This window comes from Gobio gobio, assembly GCF_949357685.1.
Source record: "Gobio gobio genome assembly, chromosome: 2".
In the NCBI taxonomy this organism is placed as follows: domain Eukaryota; kingdom Metazoa; phylum Chordata; class Actinopteri; order Cypriniformes; family Gobionidae; genus Gobio; species Gobio gobio.
In genome coordinates, this window is record NC_137098.1 from 28,408,744 (window position 1) to 28,426,555 (window position 17,812).

Consider the following 17,812-nt stretch of genomic DNA (forward strand, 5'->3'; position numbering starts at 1 on the left):
AAAGTTGGTGGCCACTGTTGTATTTATTGTTGTAAAGTGTGTGTGTGTGTGTGTGTGTGTGTTTATATGTAGGTACATAGGTGAAGGTTACTCCAAGGCGCAGGAGAAGTTAGAAGATGAAATGAGAGAGTTCTATGGGCAGGAAAACACCAAGATGGCTCTGACCTCACCATTACCAGGTCAGCTGACTGCTGTACGTTCTGAGGAAGAGGAGGAGATCCTCCGGGCAAAAGTGTGTGAGGTCATAGCTGACAAGGTCAAGGTGCGTCATCACAGTTGGACATTTGTAGTATAGTGTAGTGGTTCTCAAACTTTTTAACTCCATGTCTCTTAAAGGGATAGTTCACCTAAAAGTGAAAAATCTGTCATGATTTACTCACCCTCATGATGTTCCAAAACTGTATGAGTTTCTTTGTTCTGCTGAACAGAAAAGAAGATATTTTGAAGAATGTTTGTAACAAAGCAGAGAGAGCAACCACTGACTACCATAGTATTTTTTCCCCTACTATGGTAGTCAATGGTTGCTCTATCTTGATATTGTTCAAAATATATTCTTTTGTGTTCAGCAGAACAAAGAAACTGATACAGGTTTGGAACAAATTTTCCTTTTTGGGTGAACTATCCCTTTAACACCAATATTCAAACGCCCCCCATATATTTTATGTTTTTGGTATTTCTGCTTTAATGACAAAGCTGCTTGTTTTCAAATAATTTCCACGGTCTAGAAATCCTACTTTTAAAATTCTGTGAGACAATTGTTGAGGGATTTCATCTTGATTTTTAGCTGTTTTAGCTTATTTAAAACCTTGTTTTTGTTTTATTGTAAATAATTTTAAGCCATCTAGTGGCACCCTTGAAAGTTCGCTAGTGGGTCCCGGTCCCCCGGTTGAGAAGCACTGGTTTAGTGCAGTTCACAGTGAATTGTTATGGTTTTCTGGTGTATAACTGAGGCTCTTTTGATCTGTGAGAAATGTGTATAATATCTTGTCATAAATAAGATAATGCTCTGTTAATAATTATTACTGCACTTGTACGTTGATGTTTAAACAGGTGTACTACGTGGATCATGGCTTTTCCGAAGTCATCAGCAAGAGCAAACTATTTGAGTTATATGAAAAGTTTTATAGACTGCCTTTCCAAGCCACCAAATGTAAACTGGCAGGTAAGATTTGCATTCCAAATTCCCTATGACAAAATAGTTTTGCATGTGATGTCAAATGTTGTCGTCATATTAATTTGTTTCAGGCCTGGAGTCATTCAGTCATGAGCAGGCAGTACTCAAGAGGTTTGAGTCCATGGCCACTGGAAAGATCCTATTGGCTGAGATCTTAGAGCGTGAGGAAGTGCCTCTGGTGGTGCTGTATGACACATCACAAGATGATGATATCAACATCAATGCTGCCTGTATGAAAGCTCTGCAAGACAGATCCTTAGAGAGTCCCTTAAAGGTAACTAAAAATAGCGTTTGATATTACAATCAATGAAACCCTCATATCCAAAAAATATTGTGATGGTACTATGGGAAAGGTGCCATAAGGTAGCATGTACAAAAAGCATGAAAATATTGTCATATATGGATCTGCTGTATAATCAATACACTACCAATCAAAAGTTTGGGGTTAGTAAGATTTGTTAATGTTTTTAAAAGAAGTCTGTTATGCTCACTGAGGCTGCATTTATTCAGTAAAATGATATGCATATACAGTAAAAACAGTAATATTGTAAAATATAATTACAATTTTAAAAATACACCAATCAAGCATAACATTATGAAGAGCATCTCCAAAACTGCAGCTCTTCTGGGGTATTCCCGGTCTGCAGTGGTCAGTCCAAGGAAGGAACAGTAATGAACTGGCAACAGGGCGGCCAAGGCTCATTGATGCTGTCCCGTGTGCACCGATCAAACAGACGAGCTACTGTAGCTAAAATTGTTAAAAAAGTTCATGCTGGTTCTGATAGAAAGGTGTCAGAATACACAGTGCATCACAGTTTGTTGTGTATGGGGCTGCATAGCCGCAGACCAGTCTAGGTGCCCATGCTGACCCCTGTCCACCACCGAAAGCTCTAACAGTGGGCATGCGAGCATCAGAACTGGACCACGGAGCAATGGAAAAAGGTGGCCTGGTCTGATGAATCACGTTTTCTTTTACATCACGTGGATGGCTGGGTGCGTGTGCGTCGCTTACCTGGGGAACACATGGTGCCAGGATGCACTATGGGAAGAAGACAAGCCGGCGGAGGCAGTGTGATGCTTTGGGCAATGTTCTGCTGGGAACCCTTGGGTCCTGCCATCCATGTGGGTGTTACTTTGACACGTACCACCTACCCAAACATTGTTTCAGACCATGTACACCCTTTTATGGAAACCGTATTCTCTGGTGACCATGGCCTCTATCAGCAGGATAATGTGCCCTGCACAAAACAAACATGCTTCAGGAATGGTTTGAGGAGCACAACAACGCGTTTGAGGTGTTGACTTGGCCTCCAAATTCCCCAGATCTCAATCCAATCGAGAATCTGTGGGATGTGCTGAACAAACAAGTCCATTCATCCATGGAGGCACCACCTCGCATTTTACAGGACTTAAAGGATCTGCAGCTAACATCTTGGTGCCAGATGCCACAGCACACCTTCAGGGGTCTAGTGGAGCAAAAAGGGGGACCAACACAATATTATAACACAATAATATATATATATATATAATATGTTTAGAAGACACTTTTATCCAAAGCGACTTACAAAACAGGAGCAAAAGCAATTCTTCAAAGAGCCAACAATAATAGTAATATACAATGCCAGGTTTATTGGACAACTAGATTGGGAAGTGAACTAGAGAATGAAGAAAAGAGAAATATTGTGTGTGGTTCAGGTGTACCCTACGTTATTGGGACAAAGATGGCAATATCCAAAATCCTTGTCCTTGTGGGGACATTTTTTGTTCCCTATGAGGAAAACAGTTTATAAATCATACTAAGAATAAAAAAAAAAAAAATGAAAATGTAAAACTGCAGAATGTTTTCTGTGATGGGTATGTTTAGGGTTAGCGGATAGAATATACAGTTTGTACAGTAACAGTATAAAAACCATTATGTCTATGGAATGTCCCCATAAAACATGAAAACCCAACATGTGTACTAGGTGTGGCTATACTTATGAGGGCCAATGTCCTCACTTATATAGTGAAATATTATGACAACTGACTAGTGAGGACATTTTACCAAGTACGTTGACAAAGCTGAATTTTCAGCATCATTACTAAAGTCTTCAGTGTCACATGATCCTTTAGAAATCATTCTAATATGCTGATTTTGTGCTCAAAACACATTTCTTATTATTTATCAGTACTCAAAACATTTGTGCTGCCTAATATTCGTATGAAAACCATTTTTTTCTTTTACATTTTATGTTTATCTTTTCATTATAAATGTCTTTACTGTCACTTGACCAATTTATTGCATCTTTGTATTCATTCTAAGTATTCATTCCTTTCATAATCGTACTAACTAACGGCAAACTTTTTTTAAGTTATATTTTTGGGCTTTTAACATATGAATAACATAAATAACATAGATCGTATCTACCTATTGTAGGTGAACAGTGCCTATATGAATGTGAGTGTGACCAGTGTTTGTTCAGATGGGACGATCTACTGTCAGGTGCCCTCTAGAGGCCTGACTAAACTCAACGAAATTCTGGAAAAGACTGAAAACTACTTCCATTCCCAGGCAAGTGCAACAGGCATAATCTCCATATGTGTATCTTCAGATATGTTGCCTGGGACTTCTTTAGAGGGGAGGAGGCCAAAATAGACAGATTGGGATTATGGGTTTAATCAGATTAGCAGGCATCAAGTACATAATCCCTAGTAAATAGTTACCTGCTGGCACAGATTGTGTGATAGAGTGTCTAACAATGTACATATCAATTTGTTTTAAATAATTGTTTATTGTTTACTGCAGTATATTGCATATCAGCACAGTGTAGAGCAGTGTGATGCCCATTTCTTGATTTCCTGTTGTATGGCAGACAGGATATGCTCATGTATCTTTTTCCCAATGAAAGGTCACATCAGAGTCCCTGGTTTCACAGCCTTTCTGTGGCAAAAACTGTTTGGCTCGATATAAAGGCAAATGGTCCCGGGTGGAGGTGAGTCTACTGTCAATACCAGAGTGAAGAAAATCGTTTTTTTGAACTGGACCAGAGATTAAAACATTTACTTTAACTAGTTAACAGCTACTGCAAATCTGTTAGTAAATCCCACTGTAAATGCAATTGTTCCCTCATGCATCAGGAATGCTGCATTCACATTGTGTCAGAATTACTGACATTATGAGATTTCATTTTTATGGTACCACTCGTAATACCAAAATGGTTCTACGTGTGGCTTTGTTGGTAATGCCATCAAAATGTTGCATCCTGGTAAAAATGTATAACGGTTATCACAACTGTTTTCATCATTGAAAGGAATAAATTACATTTAAAAATAAATTAAAATAGAAAACAGTTGTTTTAAAATGTAGAAAATTATTTCACAATATTACTGTTTTGCTGTAAATTGTATCAAATAAATGCCTTACTTTTGGGCAGTGGTGAATATATAATATACTGTAACAAAATGACATGTCAAACATAAATATAAAGGTAGTGACCAAACTAAAAATCTTTCAAGTATTGAAGCCACTATCATTTTGTTCGTTTTTGCATGACGGCGCAATGGTAAAGCGGGAGAAGTTCATAAAATTATGAGTTTCCTACCTATAATTATGAGTTTGACAAAGACAAAGTCAGGGATCTCCTGATTATAGTAATTGTGAATGTGAGCTCATCTTAAATTGTAAAATTGTAAGTAAATTCAAATTCACTAAATCATTGTCTGGTTCCTTTATCGAAAATTACAATTATTGTTGGAATAATCTGAGCTGATCTTTTTAAACATTTCACAGATATCATTCCTGAGGTGTCAGAACTATAACTGTGTCCACTGTGGTTTTGTCATAGATAACAAACCTGCACGGCAGCCGGGTGCTGGACATCTTGTTTGTGGATGTAGGAGTACAAGCGTCGGTAGAGGTCATTGAGTTGAGAGAGATCCCACCGCCTTTGCTGCGTGACCTCATATCCACCCCGACCCAGGTCAGACAACAGCTAATGGCGACAAAGAGAAGTTAATGAGTGTAGTGGTTTGTGATTCAAATTGTACATTTGAATTGAGTGCTTGAAGGAGAGTAGCTTGTTTGTAAACAGTAATTTTGAATTAGGGTTAGGGTTATTTTAAATGAAAATTCTGTCATCATTTAGACACTCATTTACCTCGTGTCATTCTGAAATATGACTTTATGTTAGGCAAAATGTCCAGACTGCTTTTTTCCCAGATTTCCAAATATCCACAGCTGTCCATGGATCCCATACACTCAACGTATGAAAAAAATAGCAGCTTAGACTTTTTTCTATAAATATGACAAGAACAAAAGTCGGAATGAAGGTGACTTAAAGATGACAGAATAGTGTACTTATACTTTAATTGTTAGGTCATTAATACAAGAGCTTGTTTGTCTGCCTCTTTCCCTATATGTGTTCCTCTGCAGGCACTGAAGTGTTGTTTGGCAGATCTGCCTGTGAGTGGGGGCTCATGGACTCCTGATGCTGTACAGTGGCTGAAAGACACGGTTCTCCACTGCAGTGACTGCAGCTTGAAGGCCAGTTAAATACTTATGCTGCTCTGTTTTCACGTCTACATTTCATCTTACTTTATTAGCAAGCTAGCCTGACGTCGTCATACTCAGATTCAAGTCAGAATATGAGCCTGATACTGCTCCATTGGGCTGTGATTATGGGGGCGTGTTTCAACCCAACCAGGAAAGAAAATGCCTCGGCACTCAATTGGATTAAGTGACGTATGTTGAGCGACGCATAGTTGTCAACAGAACTGGATGAAGTAGAAGTAGAAGAAGATGAGTGTAAACGATCTTTGCCGGTGTTGTAAAAAATAATTTAAGGATACACGGAGTACTAACACAATCATCATTTTTGAGAGAAATAGTAAAGGTGAATGCATATACGAACAAGTTCTCAGTTTAGGATTAGAACAAATTCAACCCAAGCACTCTTTGGTGACGTGGATGGTTATGTTACTGTTGATCTTCTGTCCATCATCTTATAAAGCCCGCCCTGACAATTTGATTAGTCCGAAAAGCTCTGGTTCGAGCATAGTTGCTCCACAACGGATCAAGTCCAGACCCAACTTCCCGACCTCAAATGTTGTTGGCGGGGATAAATTCGGCTGGCATCCAGGCAATTAGCAAGCATAAAACTCCAGTAAAATTCCAGTAAAGAAAAAACGGGTTAAAAAAAGTGGAAAAGGCATCAAGCTGCTTTTACAAAGTACTTTCTAACAAAACAAAAAAATACATTAAGCATTAAAATCAGCAAACAAGATTCATAGAAATTATAGAAAAAAGGTAGAAAATTATATATATATATATATTATACTATTATAGCATTTATTTATAATTATCTTTTTTCATATTTTCAGTTTTAATTGTAGTTTAAATACTTGTCATTTTTATTAGTTTTTGATTGTGTTATATTTATACATAGCTTTAATACATTTTTATTTCAGTTTAATTTAATTTTAGTACTTGAACTTCCCAAGGCAACATTTCTGTTTAATTTTTAATTTTTAAGTATCTAATATTTTCTATTTTATTTATATTTTAGCTTTAGTTTTAGTTAACAATAACAATACTGACATGATCAAACTTGCTGCATTCATGACGTATGAAAGCTTCCGCCACAGAATAAAAACAAAATATAAATGTGATTTTTTGTAATCTCACAATTCTGACTTATTTTCCTCACAATTGCTAGATATTAACTTGCAATTGCGAGTAATAAAGTCCAATTCTGAAGAAAAAAAGACAGTAGACAAGTTCTCAGAATTGCTTGTTGTTCAGAATTGCTTGTTATTCAATTATTATTGTATAGCGCTGTTCACAATACATATTGTTTCAAAGCAGATTCACAGAAAATGCATGCGTCTACATTACAATTTAAAGTGATTTGTCCATGTAATGCATTTCAGAAATGCACATATACAAAGCACACAGATTAGCTAACAATGTATTATTAATCAATATAATAAATAAATTAAGGCACAGAAATAAGTAAAATAAGAATACATGTTGTTAATGAATAGGGTATATAGAAATGAGCATGGGTGCATGTTGATGCAGTGCTGCGTCATCTGAAGTGCACGCAGGAGTTGGAGTCGTCTCTTCACAGGTGTTGGTCATCTGCAGTCTTTATGAGAGGCTGGATCCAGACTGGAGCTGACGGACTCTCTAGTTACCTCGGGATGGGCGTCCCGAGATGAAACACAACAGGAAAATAATTAGCGTAGCTGCTGTTCAAAGCATTAAGCAAACAATCATGTGCACTGATATAACTGGAGTACAAGGTTATGAGATGCATTATGTGAATGTATGACTAAAGAGATGCATCTTTAACCTAGACTTAAACTGGGAGAGTGAGTCTGACAACCGGACATTATCAGGAAGGCTATTCCATAGTTTACGTGCCAAAAATGAGAACGTTCTTCCTCCTTTAGTGGACTTAGATATCCTAGGTACTACCAGAAGCCCAGAGTTTGTGATCTTAAAGAGCGTCATGGATTGTAAGGCGATCGAAGATCAGTTAAATACACGGGAGCTAAACCCTTTAGGACCTTATAGGTCAGGAGCAATACTTTATAATTGATACGGAACTTAATAGGTAGCCAGTGTAGGGATGTTAAAATTGGTGTTATGTGATCATATTTTCTTGACCTAGTAAGAACTCTAGCAGCGGCATTTTGGATTTATTTTAGCTTGTTTATTGAGGATGCAGGACAGCAGTCTTTAAAGACAAATATCTAAAAAGATCTATAAAATATCTTGCAATTCTGACTTTATAATTTGCAATTGCGATTTTATATCACACAATTCTTCGGGGAAAAACTTTTTTTGCGTGATTTGTGAGATGGTAATGCAATTGCGAGGAAAAATATATATTTGTGAGAATAAAAGTCTCAATTGACTTTTTTGTTTTTTATTCAGTGGTGGAAACTGAACCAGGAACTTTGGCTAAATTTAGGATCAGCAGTTTCAAGAAGATGAACTAGTTATATATCCGTCTGCTCAAAGTAATGTGCATTGGAATGACACCAAAAAGAACAGCAGAAAACAAGCACTAAAAACACTTCATGCTTTTTTTTTTCTAGATCGCAAAAGTGGATGAGAACAAACGCCTCGCTCATATTTATCTTTTCACCAGCAAGAACTTCCATGACACAAGCTGCAGTATAAACCAACAGCTGGCCGAGTCTGATCTGTGGAACCACCAGAAGGATGTTTTCTTAAGCAGCCGAGGGCCTTCAAAAGCCCTTAACGCCCCGACAATCCATGCCACCATCCAGACCTCCAGCCTCAGCACTGAAAAAGCCCCACACACACCCAAGAAGATGTCATCTCCGCTGGTGAGCCAGGGCGCACCTCCAAGCTCTCCGCCTGAACAGCTGGCACTTCCGCCACTGCTGGACTTGCCTGAGATTGGGCAGAATATGGATGTGTTTGTTTCAGTGGCGTGCCATCCTGGCCACTTTGTGCTGCAGCCATGGCAGGATATGTACAAACTGGTGGTTTTGATGGGGGAGATGATTCTACATTATAATAAGATGGAGGAGAAATCACTTAAAGTGGAGAAGAACCAGGTTTGTGCTGCCAAGGTGGAAAACAAGTAAGTGTCTGCATTTGTGTGTGTGTCTATGTCAGGGTGTCCGATCCTGCTCCTGAAGAGCCACTTTCCTGCAGACTTCCTAAATATCTGCATGAAAGTTTCTAGTGATCCTGGTTCAAGTGTGTTTAAAGTCGACATGAAATGGAAGTTGCAGTCACGAAGACAGGTCTGGAAGTTAATTATACAGAATCACTTTGATGACACACTTTGCTCAGACATTTCAGAGCAGCTAAAACAGATGCTGTGCAAAAAGATCAGTTCGCTGCTTGCCATCCCATTGCGCAAAGTCACGTGATTTTTTTGATGTGCATCGAGGAATTTATTGCCGTTTCGATCCAGCAGTTTTTAATGCGATATCCCAAAATACAACACAGCTAGTGACAAATTGTCCCATCCTCACGCCAGTGAACGTCATCAGAGAATAGAAGTTGTTGAAAGAGGGAGGGGAAGATCATTTTTGTTTGAAGACTACTAGGGCAAATAATAATGATGTGCACAGATAAATAATTTAAAATAAATGCTACAAAATTCCATACAAACATAAGAACTGTCACTTATTTAATTAAGAGCTGAACTCTGCTGGAAGGTGGCCCTCCAGGAGTAGGACTGGACACCTCTAGACTAGGTGAACTACCAGCATAAAGTCTGATGTAAACCCTACCCAGAGAGACATGGGGTATTTCAAGTGTTTTGTTTCATTTTGCAGCTGGTACCGTGTATTGGTGAAAGGAGTTCTGACCAATGGTCTGGTCTCAGTGTTTCAGCTGGACTATGGCAAACATGAGCTGCTGAGCAGCACCCAGCTCCGGCCCCTCACCCAGGAGTTCTGCCAGCTCCCCTTCCAGGCCATCACTGCTCAGCTGGCTGGTATACTTCATTTCCTCTTAGAAAGGCTCTTTCATTTATTGAAATGGCTGTTTTTTAGACTGCTAGTTCATCAGCTCTCCTAACCCATCTATCCATTATCCATTCAGATCCCATGCAGTTCAACAATTTGATCAAGTTGATCAGCAGCTTCAGTAAAGACATTTATGTTAGATTCTAGATTCTTAGATTCTTAAAATTCTAACAGATTTCTATTTCAAATAAACGCTGTTCTTTTGAACTAAAATAATAAATCACCCCAATTTAGCATACTAGAATGATTTCTGAAGGATCATGTCACACTGAAGACTGGAGTAATGATGCAAAAAATGCAGCCTTGCAATCACAGGAACAAAATTAGATTTAAAAATATTTTCAAATGATAAAAAGTTATTTTAAATTGAAAAAATATTTCACAATATAATAATTGTTACTGTATTCTAAATCAAATAAATGCAGCCTTGGTGAGACTTCCTTCAGAAACATTACTGACCCCGAACTATTAAACAGTAGCGTATATATATAAATAAAAAACGTTTAAAAAAAAAAAGTGTAATCAAGCTAGATTCTTTTGAGATGAATGAATGAAATAAATGATACCTGGCAGTATAAAATGCAACTAAAGGATAAGGAGAAAGGGAATTGCTATTGACTGAGTATAACATTTGTCACAAACTCCCCCAGTTTAGGGTTGGGGAATGCCCGTGACAAATTATAAATGGACTGCATTTATATAGCGCTTTTAACAGACCTACGGCCATCCAAAGCGCTTTACATTTTTGCCTCACATTCACCCATTCATACACTCATTCACACACCGACGGCGGTGTCAGCCATGCAAGGCACCATCCAGCTCGTCGGGAGCAGCTGGGGTTAGGTGTCTTGCTCATGGACACCTCGGCACTTGGTCAGGTGGAACCGGGGATCGAACCACCAACCTTCTAGTTTGTAGACAACCTACATGAACCACTGAGCCACTGCCGCCCAACAAATAGATAAACAGTTACCGTCTGTCCCCTTCTCCCGTCCCAGTTCGCACAAACACCACAGACGAAAATATGCAAATAAAAATAGAGATTTTTATCCACAGAGGGGATATGATCAGAATATATTTATATATGGAAGCGTGAATCTTCAGGAGGGGTCTAGGCCAAAACTAAGGAAAGAGTAAGATAACTTACCTAACCAAAGAAAACCCCAAAATAAAGACAGAAAATCTCACCTCACTCCCTAGATAAACCATAACCATGAGAAAACAATAGTACAAAGAAAATGGCAACCTCCTCCCTACGGCTTCCTAAAAAGAAATATAATTTTACATGTTATACTGTAAAAGAAAAACAAACCAAATTATGTGCATCTTAACTCACAAAATAACAATAAAAACAACAGAGTATGAAAGGCCTATAGCCACTACAAGGACCATATCATAGCACACACCGAGACGATCGCCCTCAAAACGGCAGCGCACCAAATGCTGCCGCAATAAAGCGCTACTGGACAGGAGACGGGAAACAGAACAACCACGTCCACCCAAAGGAACTCCACGACGCGGATACGGAGCTCCTCGTCTGTCATCTTTCTCCTCCTTTTAAGCGCTCACGCTCATCAACCTGATCCGCTACAGCTGAGCCCAATTACGCGCTGCACAGAGGAAGATAGGGAGAAAGAGAGAGAGCTACACGCACAACATACATCACATGAAAATGAATAACAAGAAAAAGAACCTCACGTCCAAGGACGTAACACATTTATCTGTTCCAAATTAAGTTCACTTACCCAAAGCACTTTACAGACTGTGTGCTGTTTGGACGATCACTCCTGCTTCCAAAGAGGCTTGTCAAAGTCCCTGACTCATTTGGGCCCCTCAAAATGACTCATTTGGGCATTATGAAACTTAAAAGAGCTCACATCAGAACTGCTCCTTGTTTTTTTATTTTTGATATCTTTATTTCGAACATGAGAGAAGAAAAAATAATAAAATCCAATAATGTTCCAACATTTTAAAAGGAAAAAAAAGAAAAAAAGTAAAGAAGAAAATTAAATTAAAACAGAAAACAGATTCTTACTTTCCTGTATAAACATGCTTCTATCTCATGTACGAAAAGGAGTAGGAAGAAGTAAAACTTATGTACTCCTACCCCTTTTAATTCTTGTTTGCCTACACCTACGCATATACATATACACATACACATCTACATATATATACATACACATATACACATCTCTATATATACACATACATATCTATACCCCTATAGCCACATAACACATACCTACATATAATCATACATACATACATACTTTACAATGACCACTAACAAGTATTTCAAGTCATAACAGAGGAGCTCTCCTATTTTCCTACAGTACTTCTTGATACTTCTTAAAAATATTTTCTGTATACATTTTTTTTAAAGAGGAATATGTTAGGGCATTGCTTTAATTTTTCATCTAGTTTATTCCACAATTTAACTCCGCAAATTGATAAACATAATCTTTTCCTTGTTGTTCTAAATCTATTAGTCTTAAAGTTTCCCCTTCCCCTTAAGTTGTACCCTCCCTCCCTCTCAGAGAACATCTTTTGTATGTTCCCAGGCAATAACCTATTTCTTACTTTAAACATAAATACTGCAGTTTGATATTCAATTTGATCGTAATATTTTAATAATCTCGACTGCAAAAATAATGAATTTGTATGTTCACAGAACATGTAGCTACTTTGAGAAATACATAGGGGTCAGGTTTAACAATACACTTGTGTCACGATTCGATATAAATCACGATATTGAACTCACGATACGATATGTATCACAATATTTTAAGCCAAAATAAAAAGTTTTTTAATTGTTTTATTATAAAAATATTATTATTATTGTATACCTACAAATATTCCCCATTGCATCATTATACATTATATTCAACATTATATATAGTCGTTTAATGTAGTAAAGTCAATGAAACTCCGTAAACTTACATTTTTTTCCCTCACACATTACTCGCGCTTTCAATGCAGGCAGTATTCTCTCCCAGTGCTCGCTATGTCCCACCTCTCCTGCGATTAATGCACTGTACACAGTGCTTGAAGTGGAAAAAATAAAGTGCCGGTACTCACCAGAGGGGGCGGGGCTTTGTTGGGGGCGTGGTTATGGGGGGATTGTTTAGTCAATAATTCAAGAAGGTCTGTATTTTAAAGCTCTTTCTAACTTGTTTTCAGCCTTAGAACTAACATATAGTTCTTGTAATTGTTTAACTATATCATTTGTTACAATAAGGGTTTATTTACAAAGCAAGACCATTGACGGCACCTCATTAGGCCTACCATGCAGGCCAATGTTCACTTTTTTCTTTCTTTTTTCTTTCTTTTTTCTAATCAAATAGCAACACAGTTAGAAACTATAGCTACAACATGCGGCTGTTGTCATCGGTAGAAGTAGTATCACTCTCGTCCTCGTCACCACTTGTCGCGACCGCGGCACAAGTGATTTGTATTTTAACCGAGCAGCTATGGTTCCGCGTTTCACACACCCTCTCTGGACCACATTGAGTTGTTGACACTAGGCTTGTTTGAGATGAGCAAAATCTGCACAGAACTGATCACCGGTGATCAGCGCGAGATGCATGCCGGTTAGAAATGTGTCCGAGGGCGGTCCGCCTTGCTCTGATGTCATGCTGACGTATGTCAAAAAACTCTCGCGAGCGAAAGGCGGATGTGTCGGATTCTGCAGTTGAGCGCAGTTGCTGTCCACCGACTGCGCTGAGCAAAAGCATGATGGGAAACGACTTGCCGACGACACAGCTTAATGCTTATTGGTTTAAACAACCGTGATGAATGGTTCTTTTTTTAAAATGTTTGATTTTAAAACTCTGATATATCATGTTTTTATGTTTGAATATTCCCAAACTCTCGGACAGTGCGATCTCTCTGTGGGTTATGATTGTTGTCATATATAAAAAAGTATATAAAACGTTTTTATATACTTTTTTATATATATATAACAACAATTTTTATTACGTTTTTATTAAAAACTAGTATGTAATTAAAGTAAAAATGATTGATAAACACATCTTTCGAATGGAAATAAATAACAAAAACTTTGGTGTCTTGTTCATCATAATTATTTTCACATAAAAGCAATAGAACTTAAAATACATCCAGTTCATCAGCAACAAAGCGCACGAGTGTGAATCCCGCGAGATTCGCCTTTGATCTCGCAGCATCTGATCCACTACGAGAAGAGAGAACTGTCCGTCTTGCCTGCACTTTTTTCACTCCTCTCCTCACTGCAGCCGCATAGTCTCGGCTGAATTTCAGGCGAGGCGCATCTCAAACAAGCCTACCGACGCATGCGCTTTTCACTTGTAAAACTCAAGGGTGTATGGGTAATGTAGTCTCTGCTTGCAAATGAGCGTACCGGTTCGCTAAAAGCACATTCTGGGTGCACGGAAAGGTGGCGGTACGCTCAAGAGCTATATTTGGAAGTGGCGGTACTGAGTAACGGCGCGTACCAGCCCACTTAAAGCACTGACTGTACATATAAGTATAAACCATCTAAAATGCTTTGAATAATCATACTAATAAAACCAAATGTGATCTGGTGATTTAAATGATGTTTGCGCATGTGCGCTTCAGATGTAGACTGGGTTAACCCAGCCTGATCTGACTGCGATTTAATTTCGCCCTGCAGCTCAGGCTGGAAACCTGTACATATTTCTATCCTGCTTGCTTCTGTTACAAATTTGCGGAGACCAATCATAAACCGGCTTATCCACCTGGCGCACTATTGGCGGATTTTACACAATGAAGCGATAGATCGTTGGCATGGGCGTCGTCTCTAGGCCCTTTTTTTAACTTCTAACCAGCCCCAGCCCCCCTAAAAAATGTGTGATTAACCTTTATAACATATGAAACTAGTGGGAGGCTTCGGCTTCGTCCAGTCTTTTAATCAGCGTGTTCTTCAATCCGCAGCGGAGCAGAGCGCACGTCAGAAGCAGAGGTGTGTGCGTTGATCTGAGCCTCATTGGTCTGTCACCGCTCGTCAATGTCAAAATATTTGAGAAAACCAATCAAATCAGAGTAGGCGGGCTTTATGTACGCACAGATGCTGCTGAGGCTGAGCGCGAATTTTAGCAGCACGACTTGGCGTCAAGTGCGAGATATGTAAGTAGCTAAACTAAACATTTCATATTTGACAGCTGCTTCTTTAAGTCAGAAATGTGAAACAAATGACAAAAATATTCAGGCAAATGAATCAACTTTTGTCTAATTTCGCCATTTTGATTTGAAATAGGCCTATGTAATGTCATTTATAATATAATTAACAAACAAGAAATATTAACAAAGCCTTTTTCTTCAGATTATGCATAAGATTAATAGTAATGAATGTGTGCATATTGTAAATTAATGTAATTCCATTTGTAGCTCTCAGTAAGTAAATAAAAAAGCTCATCTTTTTTCAGCCTGTATTGGGCATTTGATTAGTAATGAATACAGGGCCGTGCACGGGGGGTGGCCCGGTGGCTAGAGCCACTGCCCCTCTGCCCTCATCAGCTGAGGTGCCCCTCTCGCAGTCTATGGTCGCTACCCATCCCAGCTAAAAGTGTTGTTTTCCCTCCGCTAAAGATCCACCGATTCCGCAAATCCGCTCCCGTGTTTTCCCGCTCGCTCCCCAGTGTCACTGAGTCTGTGCGCGGAAATATCCGCGGAATTAATAATTTAGTAGTTTGTTTTTGTATTTCTGGCGGTATTATTTTGCTCCTGACCTTCTAATAATCCGTCCTTCGGATGAGACGTTAAACCGAGGTCCTGACTCTCTGTGGTCATTAAAAATCCCAGGATGTCCTTCGATAAAGAGTAGGGGTGTAACCCCGGCATCCTGGCCAAATTTGCCCATTGGCCCCTGTCTATCATGGCCTCCTAATCATCCCCATATATATATATATACGATTGGTATCATCCCTCAGTCTCCTCTCCACCAATAAGCTGGTGTGTGGTGGGCGTACTGGCGCAATATGGCTGCCGTCGCATCATCCAGGCGGATGCTGCACATTGGTGGTGGTTGAGGAGATTCCCCCCTTCTCTGTAAAAGCGCTTTGAGTGAGTGCCTAGAAAACGCTATATAAATGTAATAAATTATTATTATTATTATTATTATTATTATTATTATTATTATTATTATAATACTGTTAACTTGTACAATACACGTTCTTGGAAGAGAATTATAATTCTTGTCTAACCAAATTTTTGTACCCGATCTAATCTAATATAAATAACATCAGCTTTGCTGTTAATGGCACACTTTGTAGAATATATATATATATATATATATATATATATATATATATATATATATATATATATATATATATATATATATATATATATATATATATATATATATATATATATATATATATATATATATAGGCCTAATTTCATATAATAACCCATAAACTTTTACAGAATGTATAAATTACTTTTTATATTATAATTCTTATTACAATTTATATATCTTTCAAAGTGTCATTAATGTAAAATACTGAAAATATTCTACTTAATTTTATTTTGACAGTTTAGTAGAATTATTGAATAATTAATCCCATTAAAAGATAATCATCTGAAAGGTACATTTATGTACAAGCATATCAATATTTATTTAATTGGCCATATTTTAATTGAAGATATGTCATAATACATTTTTTTTTTTAAATAAAACATAATAGATTTTGTCATAGTAGAATTTACTCAATTAACCTATATGTTTTAATGAAAGTGAAGATGCCTGAAATGAACATCTAATTCATGAAAATATTAAATAATAGCCCCATTAATTACAATAAGTATTACATTTAAAAACAATAACACCAGTAACAACATGCCACCTGGGTTCTTCTGTGCCAAATATGGCTGGGTCATCTTACCCCAAGAGTCTAATTTTATCTTTTTACTTCAAAATAACAGCTATAACATTTACTCCACAAAGCCAAAAACATTGGGTCCACAAATCCCTCATTAACAAATACACAAAAACTTTGATATTCAACATAATACAATGTCATATATCACTATTTTCGATAGACACCAAATTAGATCAAAACTGTTTTGACTGACTAGTAAGAGTAAGCTGGATAATTTGTATGGAAGCACCCAATCCTCGCCCCCATTGCCACCCCACCGCCCCTTTTTTTGGTTTGGGCCACTGCCCCTCAAAATGTCTGTGCACGGCCCTGAATGAATGTGTGCATATTGTGAATGAATTGAATACATTTATTTACCTAGCTTTCCTGGTAGCCTTCAGTAAATTAACATGTCTATGAAAATGATTCATATGTTTTACTGTCTTCACTGACAAAAATGGAAAAACTTAATCAGTCATATTTGCCCACTGACATGGTTTTCAAGTTATTGTTATCTAATTTTTTGGCGTTCAGAACATCTTAAAATGCACATATGTAGATCGTGGAAATCAACATTTTCTAGGGGGAGCAACCCCCGAACCCCCCTAACTACCTCACATTTGGGACCACAGTGATTATAAACCTGCCTACATTGTATGATCTAGGGATGTACAATATGGTCATGCAGAATAAGGCATTAATATTTGCTTTATAAGTAATAATAAACAGCCAATATCCTAATATGCATACTAATAAGCTACAAGTTAATAGTGAGAATCGAACCCTAAACTAAAGTGTTACCATTTTTTTTTCCATACCCTCACTGGGGGCTGAGCCCCCCTAAAAAGAAATCCTAGAATCACCCCTGATCGTTGGTCTGATTGGTTGAAGGACTATCCAATTTGCGTACAGAGTCATTTGAACTATGCCCGTTGACCTCTTGTGCAATACAGAGCAGACTCCCCAGACCCATGTTCAATCTTAAAAGATTGAGCTTGGTCTGGTGATAGCCAGACAACTTCAGATGATCAATGCGATTAGATCAGTTCTAATCGCAAAAAAAGCATGTAAAAATTACTATTCCCAAACTGTAAATGGGAAGCTCATTCAAAAATTTTAATTCTGCATTTACTCACTCTCATCTTATTTGTGCGCATCACGCAAGCATTCGATTTGGAACGTCCGTGTATAGTATGCGCATTGTGGTAATTCTATTCGTCATATAAAGCCACTGTCTTTTCAGAAGACTTGGATTTGGAGTAGACACTCAATTAGTTATATT

The 17,812-nt window shown here is 37.9% G+C and overlaps 1 protein-coding gene across 2 annotated transcripts in view; it reads left to right on the forward strand.

The window, feature by feature from the left end:
- Positions 1–17,812, forward strand: part of tdrd7b (tudor domain containing 7 b) — a 34,383-nt gene that overhangs the window by 14,464 nt on the left and 2,107 nt on the right. For both annotated transcript variants that reach the window (XM_079810457.1, XM_079810458.1), the window contains 9 exons: positions 73–262; positions 1,051–1,162; positions 1,246–1,448; positions 3,591–3,725; positions 4,063–4,146; positions 4,999–5,133; positions 5,586–5,696; positions 8,258–8,772; positions 9,479–9,639. In XM_079810457.1, the coding sequence (XP_079666583.1) occupies positions 73–262; positions 1,051–1,162; positions 1,246–1,448; positions 3,591–3,725; positions 4,063–4,146; positions 4,999–5,133; positions 5,586–5,696; positions 8,258–8,772; positions 9,479–9,639 (1,646 nt within the window). The remainder of the gene's footprint in view (positions 1–72; positions 263–1,050; positions 1,163–1,245; positions 1,449–3,590; positions 3,726–4,062; positions 4,147–4,998; positions 5,134–5,585; positions 5,697–8,257; positions 8,773–9,478; positions 9,640–17,812) is intronic.